This window comes from Monodon monoceros, unplaced genomic scaffold (genome assembly GCF_005190385.1).
Source record: "Monodon monoceros isolate NGI ecotype Baffin Bay Population unplaced genomic scaffold, NGI_Narwhal_1 Super_Scaffold_6, whole genome shotgun sequence".
NCBI lineage: Eukaryota > Metazoa > Chordata > Mammalia > Artiodactyla > Monodontidae > Monodon > Monodon monoceros.
The window spans coordinates 36,589,031-36,606,810 of NW_021703783.1; the positions used below are offsets into that span (position 1 = coordinate 36,589,031).

Here is a 17,780-nt window from a genome sequence, read left to right on the forward strand (position 1 = left end):
ATGCTCACGATCTGTTGAGCTGCTTTGGAATAAGTCGCTCTGACACCACTGTGGGCAGTGAAGTGAGCTAGGGAGCAGGATAGGCGCTGAGTGTGGCTGACAGGTTGGAACCAGACTCCGCTGTGCAGCTCCGTGTGTGGTCTGAGAGGCTTCCATAAGCGTCCGCAGACCTCTCCCCCTTGCCCCCACTAGCTCTCTTGGTATATGGAAGGGTTATTTATTTTAAATTATGAGATAGCTCTTCTAATTGTGTGTTCTTATGTTTGCGATTCACTCTTTTAGTTTGTCAGGAACTAGCCCCCTCTAGTGGAAAAGGTGACCACTTCCTCATTTTTGCCCCACGTAACACAAGTCTTTGGAAGGCAAGAAGGGACCGGCTGTCCCTCCGTGTGTTGAGAAGACATCCATGGAAGCTTTAGGTGCCAGCCCAGCAAGTGAGGAACGGGGGCCAGGAAAAAGGAATAAGGGGTGGGGCGAGTGTTCAGCACTAACATTTCTCCTTGAACTGAAGTCTGAGGGAAAGATACAGATAAATAGATTGTCTGACTGTGTGCACTTATCGTGGGCCTCTGTGGATTCCCTCCCCTGCCCTCCCCCCGGCCCCGTGCCCCCCCCCCCCTCCCTCGGGGCGTCTCTGGTCTCTCCCGAGTGGCACGACTCAGGCCCCACCTCCCCGTCGGAGTTCAGAGAGCATCTTTTCTCTTGCACTAATCCGCCTGGAGGTGTGTCTGGGCTTATGCTCAGGAACAAGGCCGCCCCCTCTCGTGTGCCTCCCTTCCCAAACCTTGGTCTCTGTTCCTAGTTCACCCCTGGGTTCCACTTGGTGCCAAAGTTTACGAAAGAGGATTCTGTCCTGCCCACAGACTCCAGGACTAATGAAAAATAAAGAACAAAGCACAAGCCAATATGTACTTTCCAATAATTTTTTTGTTTTTAATATCAATTGACATTTTAAAAAATACAGAGGTGTTTGACACAGAATAGCACCATTGTGTAGGACACACACAGTTCCTGCGCCCGGCACCCGAAGGGGGGGTTCTCTTGCCTGGGCTGGGGGGCAGTCACTCGGGGGCGTTTGACTCACACCAGTTAGTTTCCTGCCTCTGCCTTGACCCAAAGGTCTTACAGGAAGACAATAAATAAATAGAACACCGAGATTTTATTTTGCAGTCTGCCCAGTTCAGGTCTCTTAGAGAAGGGAGAAAAGTCCAAACTGTGAGAGGGTGGGATGAATGGACGTCAGGTCAGGTCAGCCATTCAGTGCAGAGTCCTAGAGTGACTGGAATTGGAAAGTACTTGGGTCCTTTGGGTTTGCAATGGATTGTGTTGTTTCTGGGTTCGGGTTTTTACAAGAAGCAGACAGGCCCTATGTCCACACCGAATTCCTGCTCGGGCCCTCCTATGTCCATGGGTGCAATGTCAATGATGGGGAGGCGTGAGGTCTTCTGCGACCGGTACTCAATCATAGTCTTGCCCCACTTACCGGTGTGTTTCTAGGGGAGAAAGAGAGGAGAGTCGGTGGATGCCTTACGATCCGGTGCCAGCTGCCCTGGACCCCAAAACTGAACACACGCGGGGGGCCTAGACCTCTCTTGGACTGGCCTCCGCCTCGACTCCAGTCCTCAGCAGCAGGGCCTCCTCCCCCTGCCCTTCTCCTCCCCACTGTCCACAGTGACCCAGCCTGCGAGGGCAGAGGCCCACACACATCGCATGAATGTTCCTCCAAGTCACCGGACACGCTGAGCCAAGGGAGGGGACGGGACAGAACAACAGGCCCCTCTCCCTCACCTGTCGCTCTGCGTGTCGTCCCCACGTAGCCCGTGGCGCTCGTGCCCCTTTAGGACCACGATGCCTGCTATGGACCAGCCCTCTGCCTGCTGTAGCCCGGGGCCCCGGGCGGCTCATCTCTCTGGCGGCCCAGCCGGCCTGACTCACCGTGCAGCCATCCTTCAGAACCGTATACGTGAACCTGCTGTTGCCCTCGGCCCGGATCTCCACGTCGTTGGAGCCCTGGATGAGCAGGGCCTTCTTGAGGTTGCCAGCGGCTTCGTCCAGGTAGGCAATGCTGTTCTTGCAGTGGTAGGTGATGTTCTGGGAGCCCTCGGTGGACAGCAGGCGCAGGAAGGTCATCTGGACGTTGGCGGTGTTGGGAGCCAGGTTGTCATCTCCATAGCTGAACTGGGAGGGGCAGAGAGCCGTGGCGTGAGGCCCCGGGGGGACAGGGCCCTCCGAGCGGGGTTCGCAGGAGCTGAAGGGGGCTGAGGAGGGGTCACTGGGAAGACACGTTTGCTTCCGGGGAGTGGAGCAAGCCTCCGAGGACTCTTCCTCCACCTCGAAGTGGGAAAGCATCCCCCTCCTCCTCTTTCCTTCTTCCCCTTAACTCTCCCGCCGCCCCCATCCAGTGAGAATGTGAGCAAGGCGCTAAAGACTGCCGGGGAGAAAGCAGAGGGGGATTCTGAGGCACCGTCCCTGGCCTAGAGCAAGCGGGGACTCACGTGGAAGCCACCGTTGATGGTTTCTCCAAACCAGATGTGTTTCTTGTCCTTGCTCTTGCTGTTCCACCAGTTCTTCTTGGGAACGCTGGCTGGGCTGGGGTAGACGCAGGTCTCGCCAGTGTCCATGTTGCAGAAAACCTTCATGGCGTCCAGGGTGCAGCCCTGGTTCGGGTCGATCCAGTAATCTCCTGCAGCGGAGAGCAACACCCCATCGGGGCTCAGACAGGCACAGACACACGCTCCCGAGAGGGCCAGGCCTGCCTGGGGTGACAGAAAGGCCTACGGGGACACCAGGAGCAGAGGAGCAGGGTGTGAGGGCCACATGCGGCCAAAGGGAGGGGAGAGGGAGGGATCCGGGCGAGGAGACCCGGATGGGAAGGTCCAGGGCTAAACAGGGGGGGCAGGCAAAGGGACAGGGGCAGGGCCTGCCCGGTGGATGGAACTCTACCCTGAAGTCAATTCCACCATGTGGCCATGGCAGGACGGGACCAGGGCTGCAGTTTCTCTGCTGTGAAATGGGGGAGCCACCACCAGTGCCAGAACCTTCCAGGCCCGACTCTGCCCCTCCTTCTGAAGGGGGCCGTGCCCAGCGGGCTGACTTCCTATTCTCCGGGGCGGGGATCCTGCCCTCCGGGCTCACCGCTCTTCCACTCAGGGTGGCAGAGTTTCAGGTCCCGGCAGGTGCGAGCGGGGTTCTTGCGGGACCCCTCGGGGCTGCGGATGCTCTCGATCTGGTTGTTGAGGGACTTGAGTGTGGCATCCACCTCGGCGTCGTGCTGTCTCAGGTTGCCGGCTGCTTCATCGGCCCGCATGTACTGCAGGGGGTCGGGGCCCTTCTCTCTCTGGCCTAGGCCAGCAAAGGCGGACATGTCAATGCCAGGGCCAGGGGGACCTGGAGGGCCAGGGGGTCCAGGATTTCCAGGAGGACCCTGCAGCAGGAAACAGAGAAATCAGCCAGGAATTACAGGGAGACGCCCCTCCTGTGTCCATCCCCACCTGCTAAAATGTACTAGGATGTCTTCTTCCCAGTCCCATGAGGTTGGGTGTGTGCGTGTGTGTGTGTGTGTGTGTGTGTGTGTGTGTGTGTGTGTGTGCGCGCGCGCGCGCAGCAGGCCAAGACCAAGAAAACCATAGAATCCTCCCTGTTTTTTCATTAGCCCCTCTCTTCTATGTCTCATGGACTCTGAACTTCCAGGGAGCTCCCAGGATAAAGGATGCTGTCACATTAGCTGCAGGCTGACGCCCCGAAAGAAGCCCTTCGCATCAGAGAGCTCAAGCCTCCCGGTGCCGGGAACACCCCAGACAGCAGGAAGGACACTCACAGCAGGGCCAGTTTCGCCTGAACGTCCACGGGGTCCAGGAGGTCCAATGGGGCCGGGGATTCCATTAGCGCCATCTTTGCCAGAGGGACCGACGGGGCCAGGAGGACCCTGCAGGCCGGGAGGGAGAAAGGCAGTGAGAAGAGAGCCATCGACGAAGGGAAGGTCCCGGAGAAGCCGGGGCTGGTGAGGCGGCCGTCCTGGCAGCACTCATAGCTTGCTCTCTTCCCAGGTTTTCCCATTTCTCAGTCATGGAACCCCACGCTGGTCTCCCTGTGGCCAAGAACCGGCAGGACGGCTTCACGGCTCTCTCACTCCCTACAATCCTCTTTGTAAAATCCTATTCCCAGGGAGTCTGTCTGACAGCCGAGAGCTGCTCTCGTGGTCGTCCTGTGACCTCAGGTACTTCTCTGGCCACAGTGTCACCAAGCCAGTCCCACTTCTGCTGCTCAGTGAGGCGCCTGAGCCCGAGGCTTCCCCAGAAGCAGCCACATCTCCCTCCTCACCAAACACCTGACCAGCACCCTGGTCCCACCCCGGAGGAAGGGTTCACTCCGTCTCACTTACTCTGGGGCCAGAAGGGCCGGCAGGACCAGAAGTCCCTTGGTCTCCAGCGGGACCCTGTGCAGCAGGAAGAGGCAAAGGTCAGAGGTCAGCACGGAGAGGGCCCCATCTTCCACGTCAGGAGGCCTTCTTGAATACGTATATGTACTGGGAGTTGGGGGAGCGCATACACGTCCCGCCCCTGCGCCCCTTCCACGTGCTTCTCCCTCCAACCCTGAGGAGGCCCAGCACATTTCTCAGGATGATCCCCAGTCGCCTTTGCAGCATGGGAAACTCCAGTGCGCTCTGTGAAGTGGGACGCCTTGGGGAACCGAGCGCAGCCTGCGGCACTCACAGGGGGGCCGGGCAGACCCTGCAGACCAGTGAAGCCACGGTGTCCCTTCAGTCCCCTCTCGCCAGCCTCTCCCGTTTCTCCTTTGTCACCTCGGGGGCCTTGAGGGCCCTGGGAACAAGACACAAAGACACAGGTTTGGTCAGCTCAGGCCAGCCTCTGCCAGCCTCACCCGAGCCAAGGAGCCCCAGGTCCCTGCTGCCCCCTGCACCTGCCTGTCGGGGACCCAGCACAGGACGCTCAGATACTCACTGGCATTCCCCGGGCTCCAGCTGGTCCTGAGGGTCCCATGGGGCCTTGTGCGCCCTGTGGGGAGAGTGGGGGCAGCGTCAGAGCACAGGACAGGGACGCGCCCAGGGCCTGGGGTGGGGGAGGGCGGGTGGTGGAAAGCTCCCTACCCACGCAGCCACCCTCCTCCACCGTGGCTTTTACTGACTCGAAGATACTCACAGCTTCTCCTCGGTCTCCCTGCTTGCCGACTGGGCCGGCGGGGCCAGGAGAGCCAGGGGGCCCTGGGGCTCCGGGGGCACCCAAGGGACCGGTCTCGCCACGATCACCCTGTCAGGAGGGAGGTCTCCGGCTCAGAGAGGAACGTTCCGGAAGAGGCAAGGAGAGATGTGATTCTGACCCCAGCCCTGCCAGGCCAATGGAATGTCCTCCCCGCCCCACCGTACTCGCCTTGAGTGAGACCCCGATACTCACCTTGACTCCAGCTGCACCGTCTCTGCCAGGGGGGCCGTCAGCACCAGGGCTTCCCTGCGCAAAGGGAAACACGCCATCAGAGCTGCCCACCATCCCTGCCTCTGCTTCCCATCCTCCCTCAGGAGCCCAGGTTTGTGCCGTCCCTCCAGCCAAGGCTTTCTCAACCAGCTTCCTCCTGCCTACCCGCCGTGGGCCCAGCTCTTAGTCTCCGTGCCCTCTCTCTCCCATCACCACCCTCCCATCACATCTGGGCGCTTGGGCTCGGCCCATCTGTCACCCCCTTCTCCAGGACTCCCCTCTCCCTAGAACGGGTTACCCCACAGTGGATCCCACTGCACACCTCGCGTCCAGGTTCACCCGCAGGACCAGTCAGGCCAGGAGGACCCACGGGGCCAGGGGGACCTCGGTCTCCAGATGCTCCAGGAGCTCCCTGCTTGCCAGGCTCACCCTGGGGGACAGCGACAAGGAGAAGGAGTGTGCGCTCCGAGGCCCCTCTGAGCCCTTCTGGGGAGAGCGCTGACCGGGGGTCAGTTCAGACGGTATGGAGTGGTGGCAGCCTCGGGGTGGCCAGGCCACCGAGAGCACCAGGTGAAGAGCCTCCACCTGAGCCAGGCTGGGCCCAGCTCGCCCGGGGGGAAGGGGCATCCCCACTCACCGATGGGCCGGGCAGGCCGGGGAATCCTCGCTCACCACGCTGCCCCGGCAGACCAACGATGCCCCTCTGACCAGCCAGACCCTGGGGACCTGGAGGACCGTCGGGACCCTGAGGGAGGAGAGGAGGGAGGTGAGAACTTGAGAAGTGACACGGAGCCGCCCCCCGCCCATCCGTGAGGTGGCCAGCTGCCCACTGCAGGGGTCAGGGCACTTCTCTCTGCAGCGCCCGCCCCTCCCCGGCAGCCCCACAGTCGTGCTTCCCCCACTCTGGGCTCTGTGAGCCCACGTGCCCTTCACACTTCTGCTCCAGGGACCTTGGCCCTGGGCTCCCCAGCCTGGGGTGGGACTTACAGAAGGACCGTCATCTCCAGGCTCTCCCTTCTCGCCAGGGGGTCCGGAAGGACCTTGGAGGCCAGGGTCACCAGCTCGGCCAGGGGGGCCGCTGTCTCCTCGAGCACCTTTGGGACCATCTTTTCCAGAAGGACCAGGGGGGCCGGGGGGTCCAGGGTTGCCCTAGAAGGAGCAAATGCAGGACGTGAGAACTCATCTCACCCTTCACCATCCTTCCAGGCTGCCAAAGCCACGGTGACCCTCTGGGGGCTTCCTCCACCCTAAGGGCAGCTTGAGCCCCACCCCGGGCTACCTCTTCCATCTTCTCTCCCCCGTGAGCTCTGGCTTCAAGCCACCCTGGCTTCTCCAGCCTCTGCACACTTTCCTTTTTCTGATCTACCTGGACTCCCTCCTGCCTCCTTCCCTGTGGCCTCAGTCCCACCACTGGTCCTCAAGGAACAGCTCCAGCCTCACCCCTGGCCGCTAAGCCTCTGCGCCCACTCCCTCTGCACTTGGCGGTGGTGGTGAGCTGGGGGACTTTCCCCAGGAGCAAGATGCAGACACTCTTACAAAGTACAGTGTGCTCAAGAAGTGTGCGTCCACGATGAAAGCAACTGTACCAGCCCTGTCCTGCCCACGGAGCCAGAAGACCGTGGCCAGCAAGAGGGCCCCCCGCCCTGCTCCCAGCTGTCTACAAGGAGGGCAGGTCCCTGTGGTCAGTTAACTACTGTTCCCAGGAGTGGGGATGGGCACAAAGACATGTGGGGGACTGGGCCAGACTCTTGGACCCCTGCCTGTGCCTCCCATGCCTGGAGTTAGGGAGGAAACAGCCGGGGGCAGCACTTACATTGGAACCTGGCGGTCCGACGCGGCCTGCAGCTCCGGGGAATCCGGTGGCTCCCTATGTGACGAGAGGAGGACCCTGAGTACCTCAGACCCTCAGGAGGCCCAAGAATCAAATTTGGGGGCGGGGGTCTCATAGGCTGGTTTGGAAAGGGGCGAGGGGCGCACGGCAGCAAGGGGAGAGCTAGAGAGGGAGAAAGGGCCCCCAGGTCTGGCCACTGCCTCAGACAGCTGCAGCTTCTCAGCCTCCAGCCCCTGCAGGGGGAGGATGAGGCTGGGGCAGTCAGCGCTGTAGGGGCGCCCTCTCTCCCACCCGGCTGTGGGATGGGATCTGTGTGGGAGGGGCTCGGGCTGAGAGGGAAGGAGGCGGGGTGGGGTTTCTGAGGCCAGGCCTCCTTCCTGAGGCCTGGGGGGTGGGTGCGCGAGAAGCCACTGCCCCTACAGTGCCCTCCACCCGGCCCAGTGACGGTGGGAATGGGGGCCTCACTCACCGGGGGGCCTTGAGCACCTCGGGCTCCTTTAGGACCAGTCACACCAGTAGGACCCTGGGGAGGAAGGAGGGAGACGGTGAGGCCCCATCGCCCCGGGGGAGGGCTGTGGGCTTCTGGGCGAGGGTCCCTTCTGAGCCCGCACCGTGGACTCCTGAGAGCTCGGTTCTCAAAGACGCAGCTTTGTCAGCACTAAAATCCCAGCCTGGATAGGCTGTCACAGGTGGGCCTGCCACCCCGACCCATAGGAGACTCGTGTTCTAGGAGCCCTCGGGGAGGGCAGGCCCATCAGGTGTCCTCAGAGCCAGTCCAAGGTCTCCCAGGAGACTGGCCGCTCTGCCCCAGGCCTTCTGTGCTCAGGGAGACCCAGCGGCTGGTACCCTGTGTCGGCCCCCAGCCACACACCCACACCCACACCCACACCCACGGCTCTGAAAGCCAGCTTGGCTCCTTGAACCTTTACCCCTGGGCACAAATTCCTCCTCCCTGCAGCCTCCGCCTCCTGTGGCTGCAGCAGCAGGCTCCGGAGTCTGCTGGGTGGAGGGCCCTAAACACAGGCGGGCATCCCCAGGCCTCCTAGCCGCCTCTGCCTGCCCAGGCCCCAATCCCGGCACCCAGCACCGCCTACCCTGTGGGATCGGTTGCCAGGGGGAGCTCAGTGTTACCCACCTGAGGCCCGGGAGCTCCAGAGGGGCCCTGAGGACCCGGGGCACCGGCGTCACCTTTCTGGCCAGCCTCTCCTTGCTCGCCTTTGGCACCGGGCTGGCCGTCAGCACCCTGTTCCGGGAAGGAGGAGGCCAGTGAGTGCGGGCAAAACACTCGAGGTTCCTCCAAAGGGGCCAGAGACTGTGTGAGTGTGTGCGTCCACCCTGGGCCTGGACACCGAGTCTCGGGTAGGACTGTCACATCGCTGTGGAGATGTGGACGCAGAGGAGCCACTTCGCTCTTCTTTAAATCCTGTCCTTCCCTCCCCCGCAGGCGGGAAGGTGTCCTTTGGGAATGACTCGAGCTGGCCAGAGTGGAGGGCATGGGAGGGAGGGAGGGAGGGTGGACAGAGATACTCACAGGAGGACCAGCAAATCCAGCAGGCCCGGGGGGTCCAGTCTCTCCACGTTCACCCTGTGAGAGAAGAGGGCCGGGAGGGGTGAGGCTCAGCTGCCGGCCTGCTCTGTTCCCTCCTGTGAGCCCAGAGCCCGCTCTGGCCCAGCCTAGCCTACTGCACAGTAACCCTCAGAGAGAAGGAGGTCGGGAAGCTCTCCGTCCTAAATAAAGGGACCCAGGTCAGAAAGCCTCTCGCGGTCAGAGGATCTGGGGACCCTGATCACATCATGGGTGGGGGAACGTGCCTTCTCCCTTCCTTTCTCATCTCTCCTCCCACCCTCAGGCCCAGAGGGCAGGGTGGGAGCCGTGCCCGGGGGGCCTGCAGGGCCAGGCTCAGGGGCAGATACTCACCGGGGCACCGCGAGCACCAGCAGTTCCTGAAGGACCAGGAGGTCCAACTTCTCCCTAAAGTGGGTCAGCGGGTGGTGGGGGGGTGGACAAAAGCCAAGGATGAGGGATGTAGGGTGAGAGGGGGCCCTTCCAGAGCAAAGTGCATCCAGGGAGCCCTGACGGGGGGACGGGGGCTCTGGTCTCCCCTCCGACCCGTGGCATGTTCTCCCCTTGTTGCTTTGGCCATACCTGCACCTACTCGGGGTCTTTGCTGAAGACACCCACACCCCCATCCAACTGCTGTCCTCGGTGGTGCACACAGCCGTGACTTTGCCTCTAAGAGGAGCCCCCACCCTCCACTCCTTGCAGCCGCTGCAAGGCAGGAGGCCGACAGGTATCGAGCGAGGGGAAGAGAGAGCAGTCTTTGGCAGGAGATGAGAAGGAGATTCGATGGGGGAGGTGAGGCAGAGCGAGGAAAGGGATCCACGACTCACCTTCTCACCGTTGGCACCAGCCGGGCCAGGGGGGCCAATGGGGCCAGTCAGACCCTGGGGGAGAGAAGGCGGAGTGAGGGGCAGGGAGAGGCAGCCAGGGACACGGAGTCCAACAGGGATCCTGGAGACGCTGCACCCAACGGACCTTGGTGTACCCTCGCGTGGCCCCCAGAGCTCCCTCTCACCTTGGGGCCCCCACTTTTGACAGGGAAGTCCTTGTAGTTGCCCAGCCCACAAAACTGAGATAGGAGCAGAGACCATGCTCACACGCTGCCCCTCTGTCCCTTGAGTGCATGAGGTCCCCTGCATCCGTCCCCATCCCAACCCCAGGGAGCCTGCAACCAGCATCCACTTACCCGTCCACCGTCCTTCCCGGGGGCTCCCTCGGGGCCTTTCTCACCAACATCACCCTGTGGGATAGAGAAAAACGGGCCACCTTAGGGAGGCACTCCAAGATCCCCTTTGCCAGCTCAGTGCCCCCCTGAATGGGGCTCCAGGCAGAGCTCAGAGCCTGGCCAAGAGGGATTTGCTGCAGTCTCAGGGTGGGTGACGAGGAGTAACAGAAGTGAGACGGAGGGAAGTGTCAGGGCAGGATGTCACTCAAGGTCAAACGGAGAGCCTGGGAGGGGTCTCCAAGTTCCTCAAGAGGGTAACAGGGACCCACCCTCACCGCCTGGTGCCTTGGGAGTGGGAGGGAGTGTGGGGAAGCCCAGCTGTGGCGGAAGCGCGCTCAGCCTGGTACTCACCCTGTCTCCCTTGGGCCCAGCGATGCCAGCTGCTCCTCTCTCACCGGGCATCCCCTGCAGACCTGGAGGGCCCTGAGCCCCAGGGGGGCCACCTGGGCCAGCTGCGCCCTGCGGTGGGAGAGGAGTCTGTGGAGCGCAGCACTTCCCCTGGGCCCCCCAGGCCCCAAGCCCCCTTCCCTTCCCTTCCTCCTCTGCCCAGACCCCTTTCTGTCTCATCCTCCATCCCTCCCTCCTTCCATCTTCATCCCCCCTGAGCCCCCTCCCCTTCCAGCCCAGAGGACCCCCGCCAGCAGGACCCGCCTCACTCACTTTGGGACCATCAGTGCCAGGAGTACCAGGGAGGCCGCGGGGCCCCTGGAGGCCCTGGGACCCCGGAGAGCCACGTTCCCCTGGGAAACCTCGTTCACCCTGTGACAGAGACACCAAGGAGGAGTCAGGCAAGAGAGATGGGGCAGAGGCCCAGAGAGAGAGGAGACCCAGGGCGGCTGTGCTGGGATGCACGGCAGAACCACACGGGAGGGAGCAGGCCCAAGGAGGCCGCGCGGACACAGTGGACGGGACACTCACCCTGGGACCCACGAGGCCGGGAGCTCCAGCTTCACCAGGAACGCCCTGAAGAACAAAGGATGTGTGAGAGAGCAGAGGCTTTTCTGTCCCAGATCCTTGGCTGAGCTGCCCTCCCGCTGGGGGCTGAGCTCAGACCTGGGCAGCAGGTCCTGGACATTCCCTGGCCTCATGGGGCTCCTTGTGCCCCCTCCTACCCTTGCCTCCTGGGCATGAGAATAGATCTTCCCACCTAAACAGGCTACAGGTTCAAAGAGCCCCAAACTCACCTGGTCACCTGGTTTTCCACCTTCACCTGGGGGACCGGGCGGGCCAGGAAGTCCCTAGAAGCCAAAGTGACTTGGTTAGGAAAGGAGTGTGTTTGCTGCCGGGCCCTGAAGGGAGGCCAGCACAGTGCGAGAGCAGGTGTAGGGGAGGGGGTTCAGGGAAGACTCATCCCTGGGTCCCCCTCAAGGGGGCACTGCTGCTGCCCCAGAGCCCTGCGTGTGGACGGGATCCAGCCGCCTACCTGGAACCCAGATGGCCCAGGAGCACCCTGCTCGCCTCGTTCACCGGCAGGTCCCTGCAGAGGAAGACAAAGGCGAGCTAAGCCAGCCTCCAGAGAATCTGGGAGCCTCATCTAGGCCTAGAGGGGCCTGGGGCCGGCCCGCAGGAGGGCAGGCGACACCTTGCCCCACTGCCCAAGCAAGATGTGCATGCCTCGCTGTCCTCCCACCAGTGACCCGCACCCCTGACAACCCCGATGGGGTCCAGGCTGCCTCCTGGGATGCCCTGCCTCAGCTCAGGCTGGGCCAGGTGTCCTGGATCAGCCCAGATCCACACCTGTCAGCTCCATTACTCCCCACCTCTACCCACAAAGCTCCTGCCCACAGGCCACCTGGAGAGGCTGGGCAGGTACTTACAGCAGGTCCAGGGGGGCCTGCAGCTCCTGTCTCACCATCTTTGCCAGGGAGACCCTAGAGGGGAGAGAAAGGGGTGATGTACTGATACACTCTTCTTCAGTTCTACAGACCCCAGGACCAGGCAGGTGTACTGTGTGGCCCAGAGTTTCTAGATGATCCCCTGCCTGAACTCCATTTCCACACCTTCCCTTCCTGTCCTTCCCCGGCCCCCTTCTTTCCCTCAGTCCTTCTCAGCATGGGAGCCTCCTCCATCTCTCTGGGCTGCTGTCAGCGATCAGAAGTCTCCCCGTGCGGACTCCCAGAGCAGGGCCCCAGAGCAGCATGGGCTCAGCCACAGGAATCCACACTGCCAACTAGGGGTCCCAGAAGCATGCCATAGGGATGCTCTCTCCTTGCAGGGGTGCAGCAAACGCTAAGGCATGGGCAGTGGGGAGGGTACTTACTCTCAGACCAGGAGCACCAGGCAGTCCTTTCTCACCAGCTTTGCCAGGCTCACCCTGGAAGAAAGAGTGCAGGGCCATAAGGTGGAGGGCTCTGGTGGGAGCGGGGGGTACGGCCAGCTTGGGAGATTGGGGCTTGAGGTCACGGCCTCGCGGACAGCAAAGGCCAAAGCCAAGTGTCAGCACCTCTCTTATGCTCAGAGGTGTGAACTGATAGCGCTGCCCCGTGGATCAACGTCATGGCTGAGATGTCCCAAGGGCTCTAAAGAGCCCTGCGTTTCCCCCGATCACATTCACTCCTACGGGGCGTGGAGGTCCAAGCTGCCCAGGGTACCATGGATTCTGCTCATCATGGCCCTCGGGATAACTCTATTCAGGGCCAGCCCTTTCCCCAGGGGCAGGGAGGTAGTAGCACCATATGGAAGGAAATGGAAGGGCAGGTGATTACTTACATTGGCACCTTTGGGGCCAGGGAAACCCATGACACCAGGCTGCCCACGAGTCCCCTGAGGACCTGGAGGTCCAGGGCGACCATCTTCACCAGCGGCTCCCTGAAAGAGCGGACACCATTCTCAGAACACGGACGCTCGACCACATTTGTCCATCCAGTATCTACTAAGTGCTACTACGTAGCAGGCTCAGGGCTGGGCACTGGCCAGACAGACAGCACGTGGGATTGACCGAGTTCGCAAACAGCAGCCCACACAGGCCCCATCGGCGGCAAGGCACCTCCTTCGCTTATAAGTTTTGTCCCTGAAACTGCACATCCTGCTTTGTCTTCCTCCAACAGAAGAGGCCCAAATGCACGAGGGGGTGGCATTTCCAGAACTCAACAGCCACTGCACAGGCCACACCTGGCCCTAGTACCTACCGTCTGTCCCCCACCCCAATTCTCAAAATTCACGGGCTGCCCCTACCCAACTCCTGTCTCTTTTCCCATCTGCCTCCCCAAGGATTTCCCCAACCCCTCCCAACGACCCCAGATGATGGACTTACAGAAGGACCAACTTTGCCTTGAGGACCAGCATCACCAGGGCGACCAGTGAGACCCTTTTTGTAGGAGAGAGAAGAGGATGGGTGTCAGGGCAGCCTCAGGACCGCCCAAACCTGGCGGTACAGGGGCGGAGGGACCAGGTGGGGCAGGGCATGAGGGGTCTGCTCAAAGTCAGAAGCCGAGGACAAAAGCAGCTCTGCTACTTACCCGGGCTCCAGGGAGGCCAGGCTCTCCAGGACGACCAGGGTCACCATTGGCTCCCTTGGGACCAGCAAGACCACTGGGCCCTCGCTCTCCAGGGGCTCCCTACACAAGAGGAGGCAGGGGGTCAGCAGAAAGCCATTTGACCAGTGATGTGGGGGCCCCAGCCCCTGTGCCCCGACTCACCTTGGGACCTGCCAGACCATCCTGACCTGGGAACCCACGGTTGCCAGGAGCACCCTAGGGAGACGTGGAGAGGAGAGACTGAGTTAGGGTGGCCCCTGACCCAACCGCGGCTGCAGAGAGCCTCGCCAGACCCCAGGGGGTCCATCCTACGAACCCGCCAACCATAATTTCTGTGGTGCAGTAGCTACGGCCTGCAAGATTCTGAGCGATTAACTTCTTGGGCCTGTCCCCACCTTTCTGGGAAGGAGCTACAACTATTTCATGCCATCCCGGGGAGGGGGGGTGGAGAGATACAAAGAAGGAGAAGGTTTCCTATCCCCATGGTGGTGGGTGGAGAAAAGAGAAGTAGGACGTCTAGGAGGCCACAGACTCCGCAAAGACCCAGAGCCACAGGGACCGGACTTGCATCTCCAGGTCACACCCCAATGAGCGTGGGGACTCCTGGCCCACTTACTCTTTCTCCAGGGGGCCCAGCGGGCCCAGCACCACCAGGCTCTCCACGGGCCCCTCTTTTGCCTTCTTCACCAGCAGGACCGGGGGCTCCTTGGGGACCAGTAGGGCCCTGAGAACCAGCACGAAAGAGAAATAGGGTGAGTCTTCGCCAGGCCCTGGGGCAAGCACCGGCCTGGTGTGTGGAGGAAGTGGCTGTGACTATTGTTTCAGGGCTGGGGGACCTGGGGAAGTGAGGCCACAAAGGATCAGCGTGGGGGGGTGGGGGAGAGCAGAAGTGCCCCAGGGGGAAGAGAGAGCGTATAAAGTTCAAACTGGTCAAGCTGGTCAGGCCAACGATGGGAGCTGAAGCTGCAACAGCTTCTCAACCTTGTCACATCTCGTCTCTGACACGGCCTGAGACGACCCGGATTAGGGGACAGAGCTCCTGCAGAGGTGGGCAGTGGGCCAGGCGTGGTGGCCAGATACTCACCGGTTCTCCCTTGGGGCCTTGTTCGCCTTTGAAGCCAGCAATACCAGGCTCACCCTTAACAAAGGAGAAAGGCAGGTTCTCACACTCGGTTCTCTCCGCGGCCCTGTCCCTACCTCCTGAAACCCTTAAAGGCGCCCCACCAAAGGACACGGTGTGAGCGCAGGAAGGAGGGATGGCGGTTTTGACTCTGGGGCGCTTGGCTTCATCCTGGATCTTACCGTTTGACCTTTCGGGCCCAGAGGACCAGTTGCACCTTGAGGGCCGGGTGGACCACGGGGCCCAGGGAAGCCGGGAGCACCAGCAATGCCAGGGGCACCCTATCAGCATGAGCAGAGAGAGAGGCATCAGGAGAGGGGGCAAGGAGGGACTGACCCCATGGGGAGGTGCCAAGTCCAAGGGTAGCACTCACAGCAGATCCTTTAGCTCCAGGAATTCCATCAGATCCAGGGCTACCCTGAAAAAGGAGACTGTCGTTATAAAATAAGCAGCAAAGAATAAACCCCAGCCCTCTCTAGCCCTCCAGGCCCCAGGCCCAGGGGCTGCAGCAGCAGCCGTCCATTCCAGGCATGGCCCTGCTGGACATTTCAGGGGGAGGATGGGCAACGGAGGGAGACATGTCTCTAGAGATGGGCGGGGGGTGGCAGGCGTTCAGCCAGAATGAAGGTTTCATGATTGAGATGCCACTTCCCTCATAGCTAAGCACAGAGTCAAGTGTGCCAAGGCCTCAGACCCCAGACCCTTCAGGCGAAAGAGAAGCTACACTTACAGAGGCACCAGCCGGCCCGGGGGACCCGGGAGTACCAGCTTCACCGCGAGGACCTTGGGCACCTTCAGGACCTCGAGCACCGGTGGGGCCAGCTTCACCCTGGGAAGAGATAGGGAGGGATGGAGTGAGGGCAAGTCAGGGGGACAGAGACCTCGTGGGCCAGCAACAGTTCAGGGCAAGCTGTACACACGCACCAAAAAGCTGTGTCCGGAGCACCCGGGTTCCCACGTGGGCCGCCTGGCTGAGCTCGCTGCCCTGATGACTTCCTACCCCACCCACTCTACTCTCCATCTGCCCCCTATACGGTGACCACCAATAGCAAGCACACAGTTTCATGCCACAGCCTGGGCATCGTGCTCGTTCCATCAGCACCGTTCAGAAAAGCCCAAGCTGGGGGACCCTGCCAGCCCAGTGTCGTGGGGATGATGGACAGATGGCTGAGACGGGCAGGCACCTCTACCTCCCCTTCCCTACCTATTTTCTCTTTTACTGAGGCTCTCAAACAGCTCAGCTCGGGGCACCACTTGGCTTGTATCTGGCTGATGTGTGACCCAGGCTCTGGGCCAAGCCTGTTTGAAGGGAGCCAGAAGCAAGCTGGGTCCAGCACCCCAACACTACTTTTCCCAAAACGGCCTCTGCTTTTACTTTCATTTTTTCCTGAAAGTTACAACTGGCTGCGATCTAGGCTCCCTGGACAGCGGAGTCCCTGGGGAAGACGGATGACCTGGAGGGAGGGCAGAGCCTCCTAAGGTTTCTTCTCAGAACATTCTTGCTTTACTTCTGTAATTATTATTTTCTAAAGGTCAGGCCCCCTCACCTTCCGCTGTCCCTCTTCACAATGGGTCTCCTTCACCCGGCTCCTGGGGCCTCAGACACTGTCTGGTTGCCATGGAAACCCCCAGGAGGGAAAAAGCAACCTGATGCCAGTGACCGCATGGAGGCTCCTTATTCATCTCCTGGCGGGCACCAGGAGAGAATTCCCAGGGACACACGCGCATTGGAATCCCTCCTGGGCCACAGGGGCCTTTCCCTGAACTGGCTGGCCTCCCACTGGCCTCTGTTAATCCTTGGAAGAACTCTATTAACACGGCTTGGGAGAGCCAAGGCCCCCAAATGAAGCAGCGGCGAGAGGGAAGCGTGGAACCATCTCTGAGCCCATTTCCCTCAGACTCTCTTCCGGGTCTAAGTCGGCTGAGCTTTGCCTTCTTCCCTTTGGTTCCTGGTCTTCTGCTCCCTCCCAGGTCTCAGGTGTCTCCCCACCTTTTTCTGCCTTGCCCCACTCTGCAGCTGTAACTGTATCTCCAGCTTTTTATCATTCCATCTTACTTTCCCTTCCAGCTGGTGACTCTGCCAAGTGCCTGGCTTTTTCCTCGTTTTCCGTGGAGAGTGGAGGTGGGGAGCGGGTGGGGGACACGCCTCCACAGGGAAGGGGGCGGGGAAGGGGGTCATCCAGGGGGCAGTCAGCAAGGGTTACGGGGAAAGCGGGCTTCCTGACACAACGGGCAGGACACGCACCTTGGCACCAGGAGCACCGGGGAAGCCAGGACCGCCAGCAGGACCCACGGGACCCTGGAGGAAGCAAGTGGATGGAGAGGTGAATGCTGATTCGCGGCAGACTCTCTCCAGCCTCCAGAGTGAGACCCCACCCCCCACGCCTCACATGCCGTCCCACCTTTGTACCAATATTGCCCTACATCCCTGTGGCCGAAAGTCCCTGGGTGAAAACTGTCCCCACTGCCAGTGTCCCCAAGCCTGGCTTCACAAGGCAAAGCAGGTTTCTGACTAAATACATGGTGAGAAGCGGGCGATTCTTTCACCTCCCTCTCTATCCCTCCTCAAGAAAACTACCGAAAGGGTGGCTGAGAAAAATGACCCGCTGCTTCAAAGCTTCTTCAACGTGCTCTTGCAGTAACGAAAAATTATTTCTCCTCCTTTCCAGTAGAAGCCAGAGCATGGCCTGCGTACCGAGTAAACACTGCAACTTCACTGGGCTGCTGACTGGGACGCAGGCAGACCTGCCTGGGCTGAAGCGAACTTACCGGAGGTCCTGCGGGGCCGGGTTGGCCATCGTTGCCCCGAGCACCCTGCGAGCGAGAAGGAAGCAGCCACCGTCAGAGGCGCGCGCACGTCCAGTCCCTCCCTGCCTCAGCCCACCCCCATGGTACCCCAGGGCTGAGCACGAGGCTGGCAGGTCCTCCAGGGCGGCTGGGAGAACCAGGAGGGCAGCGGGCTTATTCTCAGCTTAACAAAGCCTGGGTAATTTTCCAGCTATTTCATCATTTCTTTTTTTTTTTTTTTTTTTTTTTTTTTTTTTTTTGTTTCGTGGGCGTTCCTCCCTTTTGGCCTCTCCCCCTCGCGCCCCCGGGGCCGCCGCACCCATCCCCAGCCCCCCGCGCCCCACCCACCAC

General features: G+C 61.2%; 1 protein-coding gene across 2 annotated transcripts in view; it reads right to left on the minus strand.

The window, feature by feature from the left end:
- Nucleotides 1–909: 909 nt before the first annotated feature.
- Nucleotides 910–17,780, minus strand: part of COL2A1 (collagen type II alpha 1 chain) — a 30,828-nt gene continuing 13,957 nt past the window's right edge. For both annotated transcript variants that reach the window (XM_029204434.1, XM_029204433.1), the window contains 38 exons: nt 17,412–17,456; nt 16,888–16,941; nt 15,373–15,471; nt 15,016–15,060; nt 14,825–14,923; nt 14,607–14,660; nt 14,139–14,246; nt 13,685–13,738; nt 13,505–13,603; nt 13,300–13,353; nt 12,756–12,854; nt 12,307–12,360; nt 11,864–11,917; nt 11,470–11,523; nt 11,231–11,284; nt 10,965–11,009; nt 10,707–10,805; nt 10,398–10,505; nt 10,008–10,061; nt 9,652–9,705; nt 9,179–9,232; nt 8,792–8,845; nt 8,396–8,503; nt 7,730–7,783; nt 7,243–7,296; nt 6,417–6,578; nt 6,067–6,174; nt 5,752–5,859; nt 5,412–5,465; nt 5,160–5,267; nt 4,962–5,015; nt 4,713–4,820; nt 4,382–4,435; nt 3,818–3,925; nt 3,136–3,424; nt 2,496–2,683; nt 1,936–2,178; nt 910–1,493 (listed from right to left, as the gene is read on the minus strand). In XM_029204434.1, the coding sequence (XP_029060267.1) occupies nt 1,347–1,493; nt 1,936–2,178; nt 2,496–2,683; nt 3,136–3,424; nt 3,818–3,925; nt 4,382–4,435; nt 4,713–4,820; nt 4,962–5,015; nt 5,160–5,267; nt 5,412–5,465; nt 5,752–5,859; nt 6,067–6,174; nt 6,417–6,578; nt 7,243–7,296; nt 7,730–7,783; nt 8,396–8,503; nt 8,792–8,845; nt 9,179–9,232; nt 9,652–9,705; nt 10,008–10,061; nt 10,398–10,505; nt 10,707–10,805; nt 10,965–11,009; nt 11,231–11,284; nt 11,470–11,523; nt 11,864–11,917; nt 12,307–12,360; nt 12,756–12,854; nt 13,300–13,353; nt 13,505–13,603; nt 13,685–13,738; nt 14,139–14,246; nt 14,607–14,660; nt 14,825–14,923; nt 15,016–15,060; nt 15,373–15,471; nt 16,888–16,941; nt 17,412–17,456 (3,441 nt within the window). In that variant the 3' untranslated portion in view covers nt 910–1,346. The remainder of the gene's footprint in view (nt 1,494–1,935; nt 2,179–2,495; nt 2,684–3,135; nt 3,425–3,817; nt 3,926–4,381; nt 4,436–4,712; nt 4,821–4,961; nt 5,016–5,159; nt 5,268–5,411; nt 5,466–5,751; nt 5,860–6,066; nt 6,175–6,416; nt 6,579–7,242; nt 7,297–7,729; nt 7,784–8,395; nt 8,504–8,791; nt 8,846–9,178; nt 9,233–9,651; nt 9,706–10,007; nt 10,062–10,397; nt 10,506–10,706; nt 10,806–10,964; nt 11,010–11,230; nt 11,285–11,469; nt 11,524–11,863; nt 11,918–12,306; nt 12,361–12,755; nt 12,855–13,299; nt 13,354–13,504; nt 13,604–13,684; nt 13,739–14,138; nt 14,247–14,606; nt 14,661–14,824; nt 14,924–15,015; nt 15,061–15,372; nt 15,472–16,887; nt 16,942–17,411; nt 17,457–17,780) is intronic.